Raw genomic sequence first — 20,681 nt, forward strand, 5'->3', positions numbered from 1 at the left:
CTGACGGGCAACACAAATCTACAAGTAAATCATGTATTTTTCGTCTTTTTTTCAACTGAATAAATAACTTAAGCCTTTCTTCCCCCCTTTTTATAACTTATACCCTTTCTCAATCACTCTCCCTCTCACTCTCTCTCTCTCTCTTTTTACCCGGCTAAACTAACTGCATTCACACCACCTAAATGTACCCCCGCGCCTCGCCTCTACCCTAGAGACTCTTGAGCACCCTTTTCGACGCAGCCAGGGTCCCTAGTATTAGAATCCCCTCCCTGGGACCCAGGACCTTCCCTTGTCTAGCCACCTGCCAAGCTGGACCTCAAGTCCTAACCCCGGACTAGACTGTCCTGTTCTAATACCGTATCTGCCTTCCTCACTTTTTTGAACGGAGGTAGGAAGGTTACAGGAGACTCCGTGGGGTTACCCGGGGGTATCCCTTCCCAGAATCTGGGATCAACCCAAGCGGGGCCCGACCCCTTTGCCGTCCACCATCCGGCTTGGCTCTCCCTCCCCAGCAGAATAGCCTAGGCGAAAGGGATGCGTGCAAGAATGTGTGGTGCCTGTCCTTGCCTTAACCTAAAGTCTCCCCACCCCAGTGCTCTTGGGCCGTGGGTTCACGATTTCCTCCCTGAAATCACGGCATCGCACCGCCTACAGTACGTCCGGCCCGGTCCAGGGAAGCAAGGACCCTTGTGGGCACCTGGTATGGCAGTGCCTGAGGGCACCCTGTGATGTGTGTGATTCACTCAATATCTAGGCACTCCACACGCCCGGACCTACCTAGACTGCAATGGTCTTACCAAGGGAGACCAGGCCCTGATGCGTGCCACTCACACCTGGCTATCTCCTGCACGCCCAGGAGGGGGCCCACACTATCCCCAGGAGATGCTTCACTCAACAGTACCTCTCGCTTCCCCCCGTTCCCGGCCGGCCCCCTCGCGGGAGTCCGGAACCGCGGTACTAGGGGGTCCTCACTCACTTCGAGGGTCCGAGCTGCCGGCCCTCGTCTCACTCACACACCAATCGCACGCCTCCTACGCCCGCCGCCGGGATTACTTACTGCTCCGGTGCTCCTTGACGTCGCTGGTCCCAGGCTGATCTCTTGAGTCCGAGTAGCCAGCTGTCCTGGAGGTCCAGGGCGGGCGGCCGTCCCGTTCCTGGTGTCCTCTTCAGGCGTGGCTATCCCAGGCAAGTCCCCAACTGATATAAATCGGGCAGGAGATCTTTCTCCTTTTAATGCCTTTATTAAAGGATCAGCGCTGGGTGGGGGCCCGAGGGGTCGCGCACACCGCCACTGCTCCCGGTAGCGACGCAGAGGAGGAGGTGACGCAGTTTTGCTGCACAGCAGAACTGGGGCTTCCGTCCTCACGAGCGTGCCTAGGAAGTCGACTGTCTGGCTCGAAGTCTAGGGTCCTCACTTCAACTCTGTTCTGTTGAAATTACAGTGAGTTCTGAAACCTCACTAATTGAATAGGAGTACCTTTTGCCAGCAGAACCATTCACTTAGTTTCCTAAATTGTGGTTTAGTTTGTCGGTTTCAGGGTCTTTAGTTAGATTCCCTTGACTTCCTCTTGATTTGCATACTTCCCAGGGAGGTTTCCTTGGCGTCATTTTAGAGAGCAGTGGAGGCAGCACTTGACGGAGGTAACAAGGGCGGGTGTGAACTGCGGGGATTAACAGTGAAGGTAACTAACAGGTTCAACTTTGTAACAACAAGTTTGCTTATTACAGCTTCAAATCAACAGTAACATTAGAGGTTTTACATTTTAACAACAACATAATTAACACACTTAACTTATTGAAACTTCATGTTTAACAGTAACACTTTCAATGGCCTTAACTTATAGAATTGTCCATCACACTTATCACATGCAAACAGAGGGTTCCCCAACAGCAACCCATTCTGAGGCTCTTCTGGGAATGGGAAACACGTGTTGTGGGGTCGGCTGCATCTGTGGGAGCGATGGGGAGTGTGAGCCCGTGCTGTGCTGCACTGCTGAGCTGGCAGCATGGTGGATACGGGCAGGACGTTCTCTGTTTCCCCCAGAGCTGGGGCCTGCAGGCACCTTGCCGGCCCTTGGCACAGGCTGTGCCAGCCAACAAAGCCCAGCAGGTCGGGAGGAGAGCCCGGGGGCAGTGCAGCTGCTTGGGCAGTGGCTGCTGCCAGGGACACGGGCCAAAGCCATCCCTGAGCAGCCACTGCCAGCCCTGGCCCTCCCTAACAAATTCTAGGTTACATCTGTGAATTGCATGCTACACTTTCCTTCATGTTTTTCCCAATACCAGGAAGTTTCTATCTATAGTAATGCCCTTGAGAATCTCTGATTATTTTCAGGTTTTCTTTTCATTTTTTTTTTTTTTAAATTGAGACAGATGAAACAGCCTTATTGGTTTTAGTTTTGGCAGGTTTTTTTTTTTTTCTCAGCATGATGGTTTACTTATTATCTACATTTAAACTTGTTTTTATTTATGGTTATTTTTGTTCCCCAAGCAATTATTTTGACAGTCTTTTGTTCACTTCTTACTTAATGTTCCATAGATTAACAGTTTGGACTCTCTTTTTAAAGGAATATAAAAATCTGAGAAAGCTCTATTTTTAATTTTGATAACATTCTCTCTCCCCGCTCCTAGCTTTCACAATGATCGTTTTTGAAACATCACTGAGGATAGATAGAGTTATTTGGGAAATAACCAATAGGCTTGGCTTAACCTGGGTATTGGATTATTATTTTCAGTGCTATAAACCTACATTGCTTCAAGGTTCACACCACGGTCCTGATTTGTGGCTCACTGCATGGATGACTGTCTGAATTAAAAGAATGTTTGTGAGGCAGCTGATGAGCTTAGACCTCAGAGATTAAAATTCCTGGGAGGAGGAGGTGGAGGAAGAAAGGATAAAATCCTGATTCAAAGGGTTTTTTCTCACTTCTAGTATGCCAGAAGTATGGTAGACTACACCTGTCTTCAGATGTCATTTACTTACAGAACAACTCTCTACAGTGCCAGATTCCAAGAGAAATGACTCAACACTTTGCCTTTCAATGCATCAGCTTTAATTCTAGTGAGAGGTAGGCCTTAATTACAGTCCGATTAGAGCAAATCAACAAAGCAGTCTTGCCATTGTGAGAGTGGCAAGAGGAATTTGCTTGTGAACAGATGAATATGACCCACTCAGTAATGAACAAAATTTGCCCTGACTTGGAAGAAAGTAGACAAGGAGCAATGCAGTATTTGGGTTTTATTCAGGGATAAATGTGGCAAGAAGCTGTAACAACTTACCTGTTTTACAGAACACAAGTACTGATATGGCCAATAATGCACCCACATAAAGGGATCTTCAGGACATTCCTTTATTTCTCTAACCAGGAATGGGCAGCAAAATGCTGGCATTTATCTGAACTGGAAGCCGTGTTCCTCTCCTGTTTCTCCTTGAGCACACTGAGTGTTATTTGCAGACTTCACTGTCCAGCCCATCAATCCTCTCGTGGCCAATTGCTAAATGGCACAAGTACCAAAATACAGGTGCCAGCACAATCAGCCCAGCACTAATGCAGCACTGCTTTGATGGTGCACAGGAGCACAGAATGGCTTGGGTTGGAAGGGACATTTAAAGGCCATCTAGTCCCAATGGCCTGCAATGAGCAGGGGACACCTTGAACTAGGTCAGGTTGCTCAGAGCAGGAGCTTGAATGTCTGCAGGGATGGATGTCCACCTCTCTGGGCAACCTGTGCCAGGGTTTCAAAAGCAAATGTGTAAAAAATGTGCTTCTTTCATCTAGTCTGAATTGACCATCTTTTAGATTAAAACCATTCCCTCTCTGTCTGGTCACAAAAGGCTCTACTAAAAATCCAGTCCCATCTCTTTACAAGCCCCCAGAAGACACTGAAAGGCAGCAATCAGGTGTCCCTGGAGTCTTCTCTCTTCCAGGCTGAACACTGCCAGCTCTCCCAGCCTGTCTCCAAAGCAGAAGGGCTCCAGCCCTCAGAGCATTTTGTCCCTCCTCTGGACTAGATCTCACGGGACCATGTCCTTCCTGCCTTGGGGACCCAGAGATGGTTGCAGTACTCTGTCGTGGGAGAGATCGAGACACTACAAGGCAACACAGTCCATTTCCAGAAGGCTTCAAACCCTTTTTTTATTCTAGCCTGCATGCTTTTTCTCCATTCTTACAAAGCTCTTAAGTTTATACTTTACTCATTGGTCACAAGATACAAACAAAATACTCATTGAAATAGGGAGTTGCAGGTTTCTCTTATTTATCCTTCTTTCTTTCTTGGTTTTCATGCCAACAACCTTGGTAGAAAATTCTTTCAGGGGTTAGCACGGATCCTCTTATCAAACTTCTCAATGGCTCACAGAAATCACTGTAAAACCTCTTCCACAGTACTCCAGGTGCGGTCTCACCGGAGCAGAGAGGTGGAATCACCTCCTTCAACCTTCTGGGCACTCTCCCTTGGATGCACATGGCTGCCTCATGTCCAGCCTCTCTTCTCGCAGCAACCCCAAGTCCTTGGTGGAGCTGCTCTCCATCCCTTCATGTCCCAGCCTGTGAGAAATCAGCTGAGCTGGGACTGTGTCACAGCCCTTGGGCAGAGCAGCTGGGCAGGATGAGCTCGCTCCAGAAGAAGGCAGACCCAGCTCCCGAAACAACTGCACCCTGGCCATGAGCTCACAGCAGGCTCTGAGATCACAGAGGTGCCAGAGCCCCGCGGTTGCAGAGCAGCTCAAGGAGCCAGCAGTCAGTCCCTGAGCACAACTGTTGCGGCAGCAGCGGCGGTGGCAGCAGCGGTGCTGACATTGGGATAGCGGTGTCAGGACAGCGGTGGCAGCAAGAGCTGTGGGACTGGCAGAGGGCAAGGCACCATGGCCCTTGCTCTGCGCCTCTTCCTCCTACTACTCCTGGCCGTGGCCCTGCCTGCCAGGGCTGCCCAGGCTGCTCCGCTGCAAGCGCGGCGAGCAGGTGAGCCGGCAGCCTGGCTGCCCTTTCCCGGGACAGCGCTCCCTGCTCCCCGGGAAGCGCTGGGGATGGGTTTGCCCAGGGCTTTGGGGAGGGGTTCCTCTGTGGGAGGGAGGGAGGGAGACCCCAGGGGCCTGGGGCTTCCTCAGTTTCCACTCCAAGGATATTCCACAGAGCTAGGAAATAGTGTGGAGAGTGACCGGGGCAAGGCCACAGCTCCCCAGCCCCTGGTACTGCTTTGGTCATGGTCATTGACATCTGGCTCCCATGGCCTTATCCGACCCATCCTCATGAAGAGGAACTACCTTTCTCTAATGTCCTCGAAGACCCAAGATACAGAAGACAAAAAATCCCTGGAGGCAGCCAAACATCTGGACAAGATGATGAGTGCACAGGTGAGACGCCATGGTCAGTGCATTTCCCTCCCTTGGTCAGTGCATTTCCCTCCCTTTCAGTGCCCAGATCCCTAAGGCAGAAGGAGATTCCAGTACACCATGGAAACACTTCTGATCTGTGCTCCCTTCTAGGTGAGGGTTCTGGGATGGCTTCTCCAGGAGCTGGGATGGAAGATGATTTGGAGCCCTTGGGAATTTCTGCAGGTTAGTTCACCAGTTTCCCTCAGAGAATAATTATTGTAAGCCTGGAAGAACAAGGTGACAGAAACTTCTGTGGCTGTTACAGGTGTGTCTGCAGGGAGGACTTTTCAAGCCCCAGGGCTGGATGCTGCACACAATCCCAGCTCCCATGGCAGGGGTGAGTAGTGTGTCCCTGCTGACACCGCAGGCTGAGTCCTATTTTTGTGGGATCCATCCACATGAACTGGAAGTACTTTTAATGTCCTCCAACAGGCAGTACCAAAGAGGAGACAGTAAGTTCTTGGAGTCAGCAAAACATCTGGGCCAGATGCTGTGTGATCTGGAGAGACGCTGTGGTGGGTGCATTTCCCTCATGCTTCCCCTGGGACTCAGCAGACGGGGCCTTTGGCTGCACACCTGGACACACCATGCCCGGCACAGCGGGAAGGGATCCATGGCAGCCTCGCTGCCCCGCTGCTGCTGCTGCTTTCACGCCCTGCAGGGCTGCTTCCCAGCCTGGCCTGGCTGCAGCTTCTGCCCAGCCCCTGCAGGAAGGCATTTGGCATCTGTTGCCAGGGAGCCCAAACTGCACCATGGGCCATGCCCACCCTGAGATCCCCAGCAATTTCCCAGTCTCCAGGCAGATCACAAAAGGTGGTAGTTTGGAGAAGGGAGGGTCCTGTCCAATCCGAAAAGCTCATCTGTTTTCCTGATCCTTGTCCATGACTTTCACCAGTGTTAGCTTCTGAAGATGGCACCTCCCCGATGGGGAACTGTCCCATCTGATCCATCTGTCCCTTTTCTTTCTCAAGTGATGACCCTAAACTTGGCACAGAAGGTGGCTGTTCCAGGAAGAAGCAGTGGCTCAGTGGCAGCCTCTCCTGCAGGAGAACAGGCGGTTCCAGGCACTGGCACAGCAGGTAATTGCTCCAGTGTCTCCTGAGAGGGCCTGAGCCTGTCCCCTGGGGCTGGGGGAGCTGTCACAGGGCAGGGAGGGCCAGGGCTGGCAGTGGCTGCTCAGGGATGGCTTTGGCCCGTGTCCCTGGCAGCAGCCACTGCCCAAGCTGCTGTGCTGCCCCCGGGCTCTCCTCCCGGCCTGCTGGGCTTTGTTGGCTGGCATAGCCTGTGACCAGGGGCGGCAAGGTGCCTGCAGGCCCCAGCTCTGGGGGAAACAGAGAACGTCCTGCTGTATCCACCGTGCTGCCAGCTCAGCAGTGCAGCACAGCACAGGCTCACGCTCCCCATTGCTCCCACAGAATTGCTTGGCAAGTCAGACACAAACGCCTGGAATCCACGGAACAACCCAAGAATTGTCTGCCCTCAGGACGTGCACAGGTCCTGCATGATAGGCACGGTGGTGACACTGTTCACTGTGCCACTTTCCATGGTGCTGTGCAATGTTGGGTTCCGGTGGTGGAAGGAAGAGAAACAGTAAGTTGTTGCTGATCTGTCCTCTCTATCTTTTTAAAGGCTGCTCATAGTCAGGGAACATTACTAGTGAGGCTGCAGTGGAGTTGTGGCCAGTCCATGGTTGTCCAAATAACTCTGCTGAGGGTTCTGCTGCTGCCCAGTGCTTCCATTGGCCTCTCAATTGCTGGGCCTTGTCCTGGCGGCCCACTGGGGCAGCAGTCAGTGCTGGCTCCCACTGAGGCTGCCTGGCCAAGAGCAGCTCCAGGGGCACGGGGCAGAGGCAGAGGGAGGTGGGGAGGAGAAAGAGCAGGGCCGAGGTTGCCCTTGAAAGGCAGAGGCGCTCTGGGGCCCGCTCCTGGCCAGGGACCCTGCCCAGAGCCGTGCCCTGCTGGCCGGGGCCTTGAGGGGCAGCTGTCCAGCTGGGCCCAGCTGTGCCAGCAGCTCCAGCCGTGCTGGGGAGCCTTGCCAGCTCTGGGCCCTGCTGTGCACGAGGGTCCCTGTGTGCCACTGGCAGCTGGGGCCTCAGCCACCTCTTCTCTCCACAGGAGCGCCTCTGGACTGCAGCTGAAGGACAGTGGCTGGATCTCGCTCCCAGATAACTTGAGTAGCTCCTCCAGCAGTGATAAGAACCTGGGCAGCCCCATCAAAAGCCCTCAGAGGACAATCCCAGAGCAGCTGGCCTAGAGGAGGAAATCAGTCAATCCCTGTGGAAATCGCAGTGGAAATCCCAGTGCCACCTCCACTCCCTACAGGAATCCCTGAGCTGCCTCTGCTACCCATGGGGATCTTCAAGATGCCTCCACACCCTCCCAGTCCATCCCCACTTGTGGAGCAACCCAGAACCAGTTTAGCACCTTCCATACCCACCTAGGACCAGCACATCCCACTCCTGCATGCCCCAAATGCTCAGACCAGGCCTCCAAAAGACAATGAAAGAGCCTCAGTCCCACACCACCTATTCCAGGGAAGGGCTTGGTCCAGATCTTCTGATGCAATAACGTGATGGAGCTGTCACCCCAGTGTCCAGGTGGTAGCACCAGCAAAGCCCACCCGGCACCAGCACTGGCTGAGCTCCATGCCCAGGAGCAGCCGTGGATGGCCACGGTGTGGGCAGGCAGGAGCCAGGCAGGGGCTGCTGTGCCCAGCGGCAGAGCCCCGAGGGGATGGGGGAGCCCAATCTGAGCGTCCCTGGGCTGAGGGCACATTTCCTTCTTTGGCATCATCTAGGCCTGGAGCTCTTTCAGGGGCATGCCCAGGAAAACCGTAAAACAATCAAGACCATCTCCAGCAACACAGCATGACCAGCAATGTCAGCAGGAAACATAATAATTTTGCTGAGCAATGGCTCATTGATGAAGCAAAACATTTACATTCGGGGCAGTCCATACATACAGCTGGGGGCACACTCTGGGGTTACAGCTGAGGCCATGAGGTCACAGCAGGGCTCTGGGGTCACAGCAGGCTGAGCTCTCCGCAGGCCCTGAGGTCACAGAGGTGCCAGAGGTGCCAGAGCCCCGTGGTTGCACAGCAGCACAAGGAGCCAGCAGTCAGTCCCTGAGCACAACTGTTGCGGCAGCAGCGGCGGTGGCAGCAGCGGTGCTGACGTTGGGACAGCGGTGTCAGGACAGCGGTGGCAGCAAGAGCTGCGTGACTGGCAGAGGGCAAGGCACCATGGCCCTTGCTCTGCGGCTCTTCCTCCTGCTGCTCCTGGCCGTGGCCCTGCCTGCCAGGGCTGCCCAGGCTGCTCCGCTGCAAGCGCGGCGAGCAGGTGAGCCGGCAGCCTGGCTGCCCTTTCCCGGGACAGCGCTCCCTGCTCCCCGGGAAGCGCTGGGGATGGCTTTGCCCAGGGCATTAGGGAGGGTTTCCTCTGAGGGAGGGAGAGAGCCCCCACAGGCCCTGGACTGCTCCAGCCATCATTCCAGGCTTGTTGCACAGGGCCTGCAAAGAGGGTGGAGAGTGGCCAGGAGGCAGCCCAGAGCTCCCCAGGCCCCTGTGCAACTTTGGCCTTGTCCACTGACATATGGCTCCCACAGCCTTAACTGACCCCCCTGCAGTGCCCAGTACTCTAAGGCAGAGGGGGATCCCAGAACACCATGGAAATGGTTCTGATGATTGTTCCCTTCTAGATTGGGATACTGACATGGATTATCTGGATGCCCTATCAGATGATGGCTTGAAACCCCCGGAGGATGCTGGAGGCAAGTTTTCCGTGTGCCTTTCCAGAGAAAATAATCAGTGTCCATGCGGCAAGAGCTCAGTTAAACGCCATTTCCCTTAACATAATCTTGAAAGAATCTGAAAAATTTGGGCGGATCCACACTGAGGCCCTGAGTGATCCCACAGGATGGCTGTCAGTGGGAGGAAGGAGCATTTAGCTGTCCATCTTCCTCCCTTGTGCAATGCCAGTGTGTCCTTCCATGTGCTCTGTGCAGCCAGGGAGAAGAGCAGAGAGGGAAGGGGCCGGGCCCTGGGCTGTGCCCCGGGGCTGAGCCTTTCACAGCTCCTTGGCTGGCCCCAGGGAGCCTGAGCTGCTCCTGCTGCCACTGCCAAGCCCTGGTCCTGCCCATGGCTGGCTTTAGAGCTGCTGGCAGCTCCAGGGAGTCCTTTCTGCCCCAACTGCCCCGCAAGGGGCTGCTTCCATCCCAGTGTGGAGCCACTGCAGGCACGTGCTCCCTCTGCTCCTGCTCCTGAGTGGGAGGCAGGTCTGAGGGAGTGCCTTGGAGGGCACCAGTCACGCAGGTGCCCTTACTGCCACTTGGGCCTAAAGGAGAAATTGAATCACTTTCCATTAAGGTCTTCCTAGATGGAAGAACCAAGACGCAGGAGACAGCAAGTCGCTGGAGGCAGCCCAACTTCTGGACAAGATGCTGAGTGACCTGGAGAGACGCCGTGGTGGGTGCATTTCCCTCATGCTTCCCCTTGGACTCAGCAGCCAGGGGCTTTGGCTGCACATCTGGACACGCTGTGCCCGGCACAGTGGGAAGGTATCCATGGCAGCCTCGCTGCCCCGCTGCTGCTGCTGCTTCCACGCCCTGCAGGGCTGTTCCCAGCCTGGCCTGGCTGCAGCTTCTGCCCAGCCCCTGCAGGAAGGCATTTGGCATCAGCTGACAGGCTGCCCAAACTGCACCATTGGCCTGAGATGCCCTGCAATTTCCCGGTCTCCAGACAGATCAGGAATGGCAGCTGTTTGGACAAGAGAGTGCCCTGTCCAATCCCAAAAGCTTTTATGATTTCCAGATCCTTATCCATCAATTTAACCAGTATTGTCTCCTGAAGATTCCAACTCCCAGAGACGGGAACATCTGCACCTAATCCAAATGTTCCTTTTTGTTTCTGCAGAGATGAAACGAATGGCTGTGCTGAAGACTGAGTTTCCCGGAGGAAGCAGTGGCTCCATGGCAGCCTCTGTGGCAGGAAGGGAGGCGATGCCAGGCACAGGCCCAGGAGGTAATTGCTGTGCCTCTGGGCCTGAGCCCTGCTGAGGCTTGAGCTGCCCTCTCTGCTGCTGTGTGTCAGTGCCTGCCCCTCCAGGGATGCTGCACAGGGCCTGCAAAGAGGGTGGAGAGTGACCAGAGCCAGTCCAGAGCTCCCCAGGCCCCTGCGCAGCTTTGGCCTTGTCCACTGACCTCTGGCTCCCACGGCCTTACCCGACCCCCTTGCAGTGCCCAGTTCCCAAAAGCAGAGGGGCACCCCACCACACCATGGAGATGGGTGTGGTCTGTGCTCCCTTTCTAGGTGAGGGTGCTGGGATAGCTTTTCCAGCAGCTGGGATGGAAGATGGTTTGGAACCCTTGGGAGCCTCTGCAGGTAAGTTCTCAACTTCCCCTCAGAGAATAATCATTGACACACTGTCAGGAAACAGGTGACAGCAGCTTGTGTGGCTCTTGAGTTCCAGGTGTGTCTGCAGGGAGGACTTTTCAAGCTCCAGGTCTGGTTGCTGCACCCAAGCCCAGCTCCCATGGCAGGGGTGAGTAGTGTGTCCCTGCTGATGCCACAGGCTGAGTCCTGGTTCTGTGGAATCCGTTTCTGGAGAAATGGAAATACTTTCTCTTAAGGTCCTCTGAGAGGGAGGAAAAAAGCTACAAAACAGGGTAAGTCCCTGGAGGAATCCAAACAAGCAGACCAAATCTTGACCGAACTGGAGAGACAACATGGTGGGTGCATTTCCCTCAGTCTTCTCCTGGGACTCAGCAGCCGGGGGCTTTGGCTGCACATTTGGACACGCCGTGCGCGGCACAGTGGGAAGGGATCCATGGCAGCCTCGCTGCCCCGCTGCTGCTGCTGCTGCTTTGACGCCCTGCAGGGCTGTTTCCCAGCCTGGCCTGGCTGCAGCTTCTGCCCAGCCTCTGCAGGAAGGCATTTGGTATCTGCTGACAGGCAGCCCAAACTGCACCAAAGGGCATGCCCACCCTGAGATCCCCTGCAATTTCCTGGTCTCTGGGTAGATCCGGAGAGGCAACTATTTGGAGATGGGAGGGCCCTGGAGCAGTCCCAAGAGCCTTGGCCTTTCCCTGATACTTATCCATATCATTGACAAATACAGTTTCATGAAAATGCCACCTCCCCAAAGGGGAATGGTTCCACCAGATCCAGCTGTCCTTTTTCCTTTCTCCAGATATGGACCAAAAAGGTTTGCGGAAGGCAGCACTTCCTGGAGGAAGTGATGGCTCAGTGCCAGCCACCGATGCACAAAGAGAGGAGATGCCAGACAGTGCCACAGAAGGTGATTGCTGTGTCAGGCTCAGCCAGGCTCAGCAGTCCTGCTGGGCTCCTTCCATGGGAGACACGTCCCAAAACCTGGGAGCAGCTGCACAGGGTGGCCATGGTGGGGAAAGGGCAGAGGGGGAGTGCAAGGCTCCCATGCCTCCTGACAGGGCCTGAGCCTGTCCCCTGGGGCTGGGGGAGCTGTCACGGGGCAGGGAGGGCCAGGGCTGGCAGTGGCTGCTCAGGGATGGCTTTGGCCCGTGTCCCTGGCAGCAGCCACTGCCCAAGCTGCTGTGCTGCCCCCGGGCTCTCCTCCCGGCCTGCTGGGCTTTGTTGGCTGGCATAGCCTGTGCCCAGGGGCGGCAAGGTGCCTGCAGGCCCCAGCTCTGGGGGAAACAGAGAACGTCCTGCTGTATCCACCGTGCTGCCAGCTCAGCAGTGCAGCACAGCACAGGCTCACGCTCCCCATTGCTCCCACAGACGTTATCAATGAAACAGGAATATATGCCCCGGATCCAGTGCGCTTCCCAAGAATTGTCTGCCCCCAGGATGTGCGCAGGACCTGCATGATAGGCACGGTGGTGACAGTGATCACTGTGCCACTTGTGCTGATAGGCTGCTATCTTGGCATTCGAAAGCTGTACGAGCACAGACGGTCAGTTGTTGATTTTTCTCCACAGTTTTCTTATAATTCTGCTCCTGGCATAGGTAGCCTGACTGGGAATCACGCTGCTGTGGAGTTGTGGCCAGTCCATGGTTGTCCAAATAACTCTGCTGAGGGTTGTGCTGCTGCCCAGTGCTTCCATTGGCCTCTCAATTGCTGGGCCTTGTCCTGGGGGCCCGCTGGGGCTGCAGCCAGTGCTTGCTCCCACTGAGGATGCCTGGCCAAGAGCAGCCCCAGGGGCCCAGGGCAGAGGCAGAGCAAGTTCTCCACAGTATTTGGGCAGCACAGCTCAAGATAGGACAGGACAGTGCTTATTTAGTACCTCACGTAAAGTTTCATGGTAACAGTGGTGTTGCAGATCAAGCAAATTTGCTCCAGATCAGTGTTAAAACAAATCCAACGTGATGAAGGTTTGGCTTTGGCCTTGAGACTTTGCTCTTTGTGTGAGCCCTGCTCTGGATTGATTCCCAATCAATCTTGGAGCTGGTTTTTGGACGAAGGCTCATCCCAGCCCTGAGCCTTGGCAGTTCTCTGGCCTCAAAGGGACAGCTGAGGCTGCACTGCACATGACTGGGGTTCAGGTCTCCATTATCAAAGAGCTTTGAGATGTTTAAATTACTGTATTCTTACTAGATAGTTGTTGTTATGAAATTCATTCATTAGATTTTAAAACTTAGTTGTAATAAAACTTCTTTTCCAGTGCTTTTTCCAGTTATTTGATATAGTCAGTGATGGCCTAAGTATCCCATGGCTGAATTAAAAGACTGTAAGTATTATAAAATGAAATAATGTTGACACTCTTATATCTTTCAAAGACTCCTGAAACTTATGTTGGTTTGATGTGACCAACAGAAGTGTTTGGCTCTGCTTTTAATTGAAACAAGCGGCAGAGCTGGAACCTGTTGAAAAGAGTCTCTTCACTTCATAGCTAAAGCCAACTGCCAGAGTTCCTTATTGAGGAATATAATATCTATATTTCATGTATATACTCCTGACAAGTAGCTGATAGAAATGAGGGATTTGGACTCTTTGGGAAGTACTGACCAGTTGGGCATTGGCTCTCTGAAGCTCAGTCTGTAATAACCAATCTTTTTCAGAAGAGAATGTTCAGTTTCTTCCTGGCCCTCACACTCTTGCATTTGCATTGAAAAACACTTCTCAAAAGAAATTTACAACAGCTCTTTGTGGTCCCTTAGTTGACTTTTCTCGCTGTCTCCACAGACGCAGATGCAAACCGGTATGATTCCATTAAAAAAGCTGGAAAGCAGCTCCTGGAGAAGAGGGCATACATCTGTTCCCACCCTCTGGACAGGACCTTCTGATTCCTCCCTGAGAGCAGGCACTCATGAATGTCAGTCAGGGAGGAATTTGCTGCAGTTCCAGAATGTGGCATCTTAAAAGCATCTGCTATTTAATGTCTTTTCTGAAAGTAACTGTGTAGAATAAAATTTCTTTCTAATCAAAACTTCATACAAAAAGGATAAAAAAAGAGTTGTTGTTTTTTTTTTTTTTTAAAGCTGCTCATTCACTGAGCAAGGCTGAAAGACTTGGGGAATGAGAACAGTTCTGTTTGGGAGGCACCTCCAGCTTTCTTGTCCAGCAGCACCATCAGGACATTGAGTTCCCAGTGTCCAGGCATGGTTTTGCTGTTGCCCTGAGGGACACCACTGGACACTGACATCCATCGGGCCTCTGAGCCATTGTCCACAACCCCGTGGATGTGACCAGCCAGGCAATGCCTCATTCTCCAAACTGTGCCTCCATCAGATCCATAGCTCACCAGATGAGGGACAAGGATGCTGGGCAGCGCTGATGTGTCCTGGGCATTACAGAAGTGCAGAGTGGTGGCTTCTGCAGCTCTTCCCTTGTGCACTGAGGCAGCCACTCCACCATGGAAGGCCTCTGGCTTGGTCAGGCAGCACAGACCCACCTCAAGGTTTCCTTTGGCATATCAAAGCATTGAAGAGCTCGGATGGTTTCGCCCGCTGTGTTATTGACTGACTGTGTCCTTTGAGGACCACAAGAGGAAGCAGAGCCTTCCATTGCACATGAAGAGCAAATGGTGAAGTAAAGGCTTCACCCTTTCCTATGAAACAAAAAAGCTGTGTGAGCCAGGGTCCTCCCAAGATGCCAAACTTCCAGCTGGGAAGCTGCTGACAGGAGGGAGTGGGGTACTCGTCTCCAGCCAGAGATCACTCACTCCTCAGCATCGTGGGCTGTGGCTGACAGTGCCTGAGGAGCTCAGAAATCTTTGGATGTGATCTCCTGGGCCAGTGTCCAGAACACAGAGCAGTGAGCTCGACTGGGGGGACTGGCCCAGCCCTTGGACACAACTGCCAGGCAGGACAAGCTCCCCCCCCAGAAAGGAAAATTCTAGTCCTGAGATCCATCTCCACCCAGGCCATGAAGTCACAGGAGGATTGTGAGGTCACAGCAGGATAGTGAGGTCACAGCAGGCTCTGGGGTCACAGAGCCCTGTGGTTCTACAGCATCACAATGTCCAGACTCTCCGTCCTTAACAAGTGGTGCTGACGTTGGGACAGCAGTGTCAGGACAGCGGTGGTAGCAAGAGCTGCGGGACTGGCAGAGGGCAAGGCAGCATGGCCCTTGCTCTGCGCCTCCTACTCCTGCTGCTTCTGGCCGTGGCCCTGCCTGCCAGGGCTGCCCAGGCTGCTCTGCTGCAAGCACGGGGAGCAGGTGAGCTGGCAGCCTGGCTCCCCTTTCCTGGGACAGCGCTCTGTGGGAGACAGTCATGGGAATGATGGGGCTGGAATGCCCTGAGAGGACAGTGCTGTTTAGTTAGAGTGAGAGACTGGCACAAATCCCCAGGAGTCTCTGGTTGTTAATATGCTGTTGTCACTCAACTGCTGTTCATCCCCCTGTTCTAGAGAGTTCTGTGCCCCCTCTCCCCCCACTGGCTTTCCCTGGGACACCACCCCCTCTCTGCTCCCCCACTGGTGGACCCCCAGTCACCCCATTTCAACTCCTCCCCTGACTCCCTTCCCCATTGCATGATTTGTACCCTGACCCCTCCTACCTTCCCCCAGTGATGTACCCTGGCCCATCCCCTGCTGCTCGCTCTTGGCCCCTGCTTCCCTTCAGCAGAGCTTGTGCTCCTGTTTGTTGTCCTCACCCTCACCCCACCTGGAGCCCTGGATCTTCCCTAAACAAACCCTGCTGGATCTGCCGAGCCAAGAGTGCCCTCGTCTGTCTGGTGAGGCTGTCATTACTCCATCCGGGCTCAGGCGTCTGCTGGGCTGGGGGAGTTGTCAAGGCTGCCCGAAGTGGAGACGCTTTTGGTGCTGCAGGCACCCCGACAGCACCTGCCTGGGGAAGCTACTATGACCAACAGCAGCGCTCCCTGCTCCCGGGAAGCGCTGGGGATGATTTAGCCCAGGGCTTTGGGGAGGGTTTCCTCTGTGGGAGAGAGAGAGCCCCCACAGGCCTGGGGCTGCTCCAGCCACCCATCCAGGGATGTTGCACAGGGCCTGCAAAGAGGGTGGAGAGTGATCAGAGCTTACCCAGAGCTCCCCAGGCCCCTGTGCAGCTTTGGCCTTGTCCATTGATATCTGGTGCCCATGGCCTTACCCGAACTCCTTGCAATGCCCAGTTCCCTAAGGGAGCGAGGGATCCCAGTACACCATGGAAATGGGTCTGGTCTGTGCTCCCTTCTGCATTGGGATCGTGACATTGCTTATATTGGAAAGCTGGTGAATGACAGTTTGAAGATTCTACAGCATGCTGAGGCAAGATCTCTATGTGCGTTTCCTGATGAAATAATCGGTGTCCATGTGGCAAGAGCTCACTCATGTGCCCCTTCCCTTAAACTAAGCTCCCACTGAGGCTGCCTGGCCAAGAGAAGCCCCAGGGGCACAGGACAGAGGCAGAGCAAGTTCTCCACAGTATTTGGGCAGCACGGCTCAGGACAGAACAGGACAGTGCTTATTTAGTAGCTCATGTAAAGATTCATGGTAACAGTGGTGTTGCAGGTCAAGCAAATTTGCTCCAGATCAGTGTTAAAACAAATCCAACGTGATGAAGGTTTGGCTTTGGCCTTGAGACTTTGCTCTTTGTGTGAGCCCTGCTCTGGATTGATTCCCAGTCAGTCTTGGAGCCGCTTTTGGGCGAAGGCTCATCCCAGCCCTGAGCCTTGGCAGTTCTCTGGCCTCAAAGGGACAGCTGAGGCTGCACTGCACATGACTGGGGTTCAGGGCTCCATTATCAAAGAGCTTTGAGATATATACATTACTGTATTCTTGCTACATGGTTTTGTTATGAAATTCATTCATTAGTTTTTAAAACTTAGTTGTAAAAAAACTTCTTTTCCAGTGCTTTTTCCCATTATTTGATATAGTCAGTGATGGCCTAGGTATCCCATGGCTGAATTAAAAGACTGTAAGTATTATAAAATGAAGTAATGTTGACACTCTTATGTCTTTCACAGACTCCTGAAACTTATGTTGGTTTGATGTGACCAACAGAAGAGTTTGGCTCTGCTTTTAATTGAAACAAGCAGCAGAGCTGGAACCTGTTGAAGAGAGTCTCTTCACAGCTAAAGCAAACTGCCAGGGTTCTTTTTTTCCAGCTCTGGGTAGGACGATAAAAATTTCTCCGCAGTAAATCGTCCTGACCAGTAACTGATATAAACTAGGCATTTGGGCTGTTTGCTGCCTCACCCCGGAGTTCCTCAGAGCTGCAGCTCCCTGTTCTCTTGGCAGACAGGGGCTGGCTATGGATGACAGTCACGTCTCTGGCCTGGTGCACACCAGGTGCACACCAGGTGCACACATGAGCTGTGGGATCGTCCTTGCACACCCCATCCTGGAAGAACCCAGGTCATTGATGAGTCTGACACAATTTGATATATGGCAGCAAAAGAAGGCAAAATAAAGGCTAGAATTGGTACCATTCTGTAATATGTGATATAGGTAATTTGTGCTTATGTGGAATATGAGAGGAAGATATGTTATAATGTTTAAAAGAAATACTCAAAAGCATTTTCAAATCCACATGGAATTGCTTCATGCCTAGAGACTGCTGCATGCCATTGCAAAACTGCAGACAGCAGCGAGGAGGGGTCTAATTTGCAATTAAAAGAGCCTAGCTGGGGAAGGAGATGGATCGTTACTTAAATGCCACCTGGGCGGTCAACGCTCATCAAGCACGGAGACTGAGATAGCAGAAGTTATCAGAGAACTTGCATCCCAATACCAGGTACCCCCTACTGTCAACATTCACAGCTTGCCGGGAACCACATTGTCCAGTGCAACTTGGAGAAAGAGGACATCATGAATGTGTTTGACTATGAAAAGAACAAGAGAGAAGCTGTCTCGAGCAACAGAAAGGGTATAAAACCCGACTGTACCAGACTGCCTTAGTGAACAGAGCTGGCCTGATGCGATAGAGGTCGGATCAGTGTTCACCCAGTGTCCATCCAGGCTCAACGCTGTCCCTTTGATTGTGCATCTCAATTCTGTATATCAGTCATGCAAGACATTCCATTCTTTTTTTAAAATTCTTATTAAATTGGCTTGATCAATTTTTATCTATAACAATTCCAACCACTTGACATTCTGCTGTGTGTAATGGAGATAGGTACTACAAGTTTCCTATTCATGCACAATTTGCTGTCTGAGAGCACTCAGTACTCAAAGTCACAGGAGCTTGCAGGTCTGTGTCTGAGATGACTTTAGAAACAAAAACAAACTTTATGTGCTACACCTGTATATCAAAACTTCATAATAGAAGTCAAAAGCTGATTCTGCTGTTGAGTGGATTAAAAAAACCCACAAAAAACAAAAGCAAAACTGTGACCAAATAAAATAGGTAAACAAAACAACCACCAAGAAAAACCAAAAGCAACAGAAAAATCCCCACAAATCCAGAAAAAGGTAAAAATCAGGTGAAGGAGGCAGAGATCCAAGAGCAACAAATGGGCAGAGCAACTACAGAACTGCAGAAAGGAAAGATAATAAGAAAGGAGAGATAATAAGTTGCTATGACACCAAACTAGCCAGGGGATCTGAGATACTGTTCTCACCCTTCTGGAAACAATCTGACATCAAAATACACTGAAAATCAATGATGATGATTGTGATAATGGGAATCTCCACGTTTAGCTTTCATATATGCATTGTGTGTGAGTTTTGTTTTCCTGTGAAGTCGCATCATCTGGCAAGGGGGCTTTTCTGTTCAAAGAAAAACACTGCAGCGGAAAAGGAGGCCAGCTTGGAAAAGATTAAAAATAAGAGGTAAAAATAAAGTAATTTTTAATAATATGTTGTTTGGTTGGTTTGCTGTTTGTTCATGGGTTTTTTATCTGTCTTTGAAAGCAGCCCCTCAGATGTTAATGCACACAACAAGTCCTTTGTAACGGGCTGTCCTTGCAAAAAATCTGCCAATTTTGTGATGCAAGACAGAAACAGTTTCCCTTGGGCTACAGCTGGAAGGCTTAGAAATGTGTTCCAGAAACTCAGGATAGGGCAGAGTCTGAGTAAACACAATTTAATGTCATGGAGTGCAAGATGCAAGTTACCCAATAAAATAATCAGAGTATTTAAATGCCAAGCAGCGGGAAAGGGCTGTGCATTGGAATGACAGGGAGCAAACACGGAGGCAGGATGGACAATTTTCCCAGCCAAACCTGACCAGAAGTGTTATGAATAAAAAGTTATCTATTTTTTTTAAGGTTGCAGAGTTAAAACAAGTTGGACCAGTTGCTGTTAAGTTAGCTTCATTGTTAAGAGTTCTTCTTCAATTACTTGTTAATGGTTGGTGATTGACCCCATGAGGCTTGCCAGGGAGTGCCACAGGGACCCTGCAGGTACCAGGAGAATGGCAGTGGCATCAGAGCCAGTATGCAGATGAGAAATACATTGCACCAAATTTTGCAGTTTTCCAGGAAAACCCCTAAAAACAAGGAGCCAACATAGAACTAGGGGACCTAGGTGATGTCTAAGGATGGGAGCGTAGTCCAGTGCCTGCTTGGATCCTTTTTGATTCTCACCCTAACCTGAAAGGATGTTGACTAGAGAGAGGACACAAGGTGTTGGACCGAAAAGGCGGAATCTCCTAATCTCTGGTGAGGACGGAATCCCCAGCTCTGCCTGCAGACCAGCGGACAAAGCTGAATCATCCTCCTCCTCCGTGCCACTCCTGGGAGCTCTGGCGGCGTGGGCGCAACCCTTTGATTTCTCCCCACCTGAGCTGATTCTTTTTAATAAAGGCTTTAAAAAGGAGAAAGATCTCCTGCCCCATTCATTTCAGCTTGGCGGTTCATCCGGGATAGCCACACCTGAAGAGGACACCAGGACTGGGACGGCCGCCCACCCTGGACCTGCAGGACAGCTGGATACCAGGACCAGAGAAGATTGGCTTGGGACAGTGACACCGAGCAGGGCCGGATTGGTGAGAATATCCGGCGGCGGGAGAGGGAGGCGAGCGAGTGTGTGTGAGTGAGACGAGGGCCGGCAGCCCGGCCCCTCGAAGCGAGTCCCCCTGAGGACCCCTCAGTACCGCGGTTCCGCACCCCCGCGAGGGAGCTGGCCGGGAACAGGGGGAAGCGAGTGGAACTGGTGATTGAGGTGCCTCCAAAGGGGTAAAGAGGACCCCCCTCCAGGCATGCGGAGGAAATAGCTGTGTGAGTGGCACGTACCCCAAAAGCCCTGATAGAGGTCCTAACAAAGGAAGTTAGGCGATTTAGAATATCAGGCAGTTTTGTTTTTAAGTCCTGATGACAGAGGTCAGGCACGAGGTCTGGCAGAGGAAGCCTATCTTGAGTTTTTTCAAGCCCTGAAGCATAAGTCCTGACAGGGGAAGGTCAGGCAAACTGAAAATCAGGCAATACTTTTGTTTTAAGTCCTGACAAGAGAGGTTAGGCAAACTCAGAAGTCCCAAGAAGAATTTGGGCAAGTCTAAAAGTCCTGCAGGCAAACAAAGTCCTGACAAAGGAGGTCAGGCATACAGCCTCAGAGGCCAGGGTCTCGAGGAATTTTTTTTGTTGTTTTGTTTGTTTGTTGAGTCTTGGCGCGCGAGGCCAAGGCCTCAACAAAGTCCTGACGAAAAGGGTCAGAGAAATTGGAGTTTTGGTGGAGGAGGTTGGGACTTCTTAAGTAAGATATATTTCCTTTAAGATAAAATCATCTTTGTGATTTTTTTTTGAGGCTGGAAAAATGGGAGGGTGCAATAGTAAGAAAAGTGGCCAGAGACTGAGGACTATACCTCCCCACAGTCCCCTAGGTGAACTATTAGAGAGATGGGACTCTATAGAAGCCACAGAAGGATTAGATAAAGTTAAGATGATTCACTATTGTCTAGAAGTGTGGCCAGAATTAGATGTACAAGGAGGATGGCTGTGGTGTGGGAGAAAAGACA

The 20,681-nt window shown here is 52.2% G+C and overlaps 1 protein-coding gene across 1 annotated transcript; it reads left to right on the forward strand.

Annotated features, from left to right (window-relative positions):
- Positions 1-9,080: 9,080 nt before the first annotated feature.
- On the forward strand, positions 9,081-13,762 carry LOC135308295 (uncharacterized). Its single transcript, XM_064433235.1, has 10 exons — positions 9,081-9,138; positions 9,734-9,832; positions 10,280-10,387; positions 10,676-10,747; positions 10,836-10,907; positions 10,996-11,031; positions 11,556-11,663; positions 12,125-12,299; positions 13,009-13,074; positions 13,530-13,762. Exons 1-9 carry the CDS (start codon positions 9,081-9,083, stop codon positions 13,031-13,033), a joined length of 753 nt encoding a protein of 250 aa, XP_064289305.1. The 3' UTR covers positions 13,034-13,074; positions 13,530-13,762.
- Positions 13,763-20,681: the final 6,919 nt, after the last annotated feature.

The sequence above is a fragment of the Passer domesticus genome, chromosome 9, assembly GCF_036417665.1.
Source record: "Passer domesticus isolate bPasDom1 chromosome 9, bPasDom1.hap1, whole genome shotgun sequence".
NCBI lineage: Eukaryota > Metazoa > Chordata > Aves > Passeriformes > Passeridae > Passer > Passer domesticus.

What these genes read in the sequence shown, in the direction of transcription:
- LOC135308295 (XM_064433235.1), top strand. Translation starts at nt 9,081, where the DNA reads ATGGATTATCTGGATGCCCTATCAGATGATGGCTTGAAACCCCCGGAG. An exon ending in TGACCTGGAGAGACGCCGTG is followed by an intron (nt 9,833 to 10,279) that starts GTGGGTGCATTT and finishes TTGTTTCTGCAG; the next exon opens with AGATGAAACGAATGGCTGTG. An exon ending in GCCAGACAGTGCCACAGAAG is followed by an intron (nt 11,664 to 12,124) that starts GTGATTGCTGTG and finishes TTGCTCCCACAG; the next exon opens with ACGTTATCAATGAAACAGGA.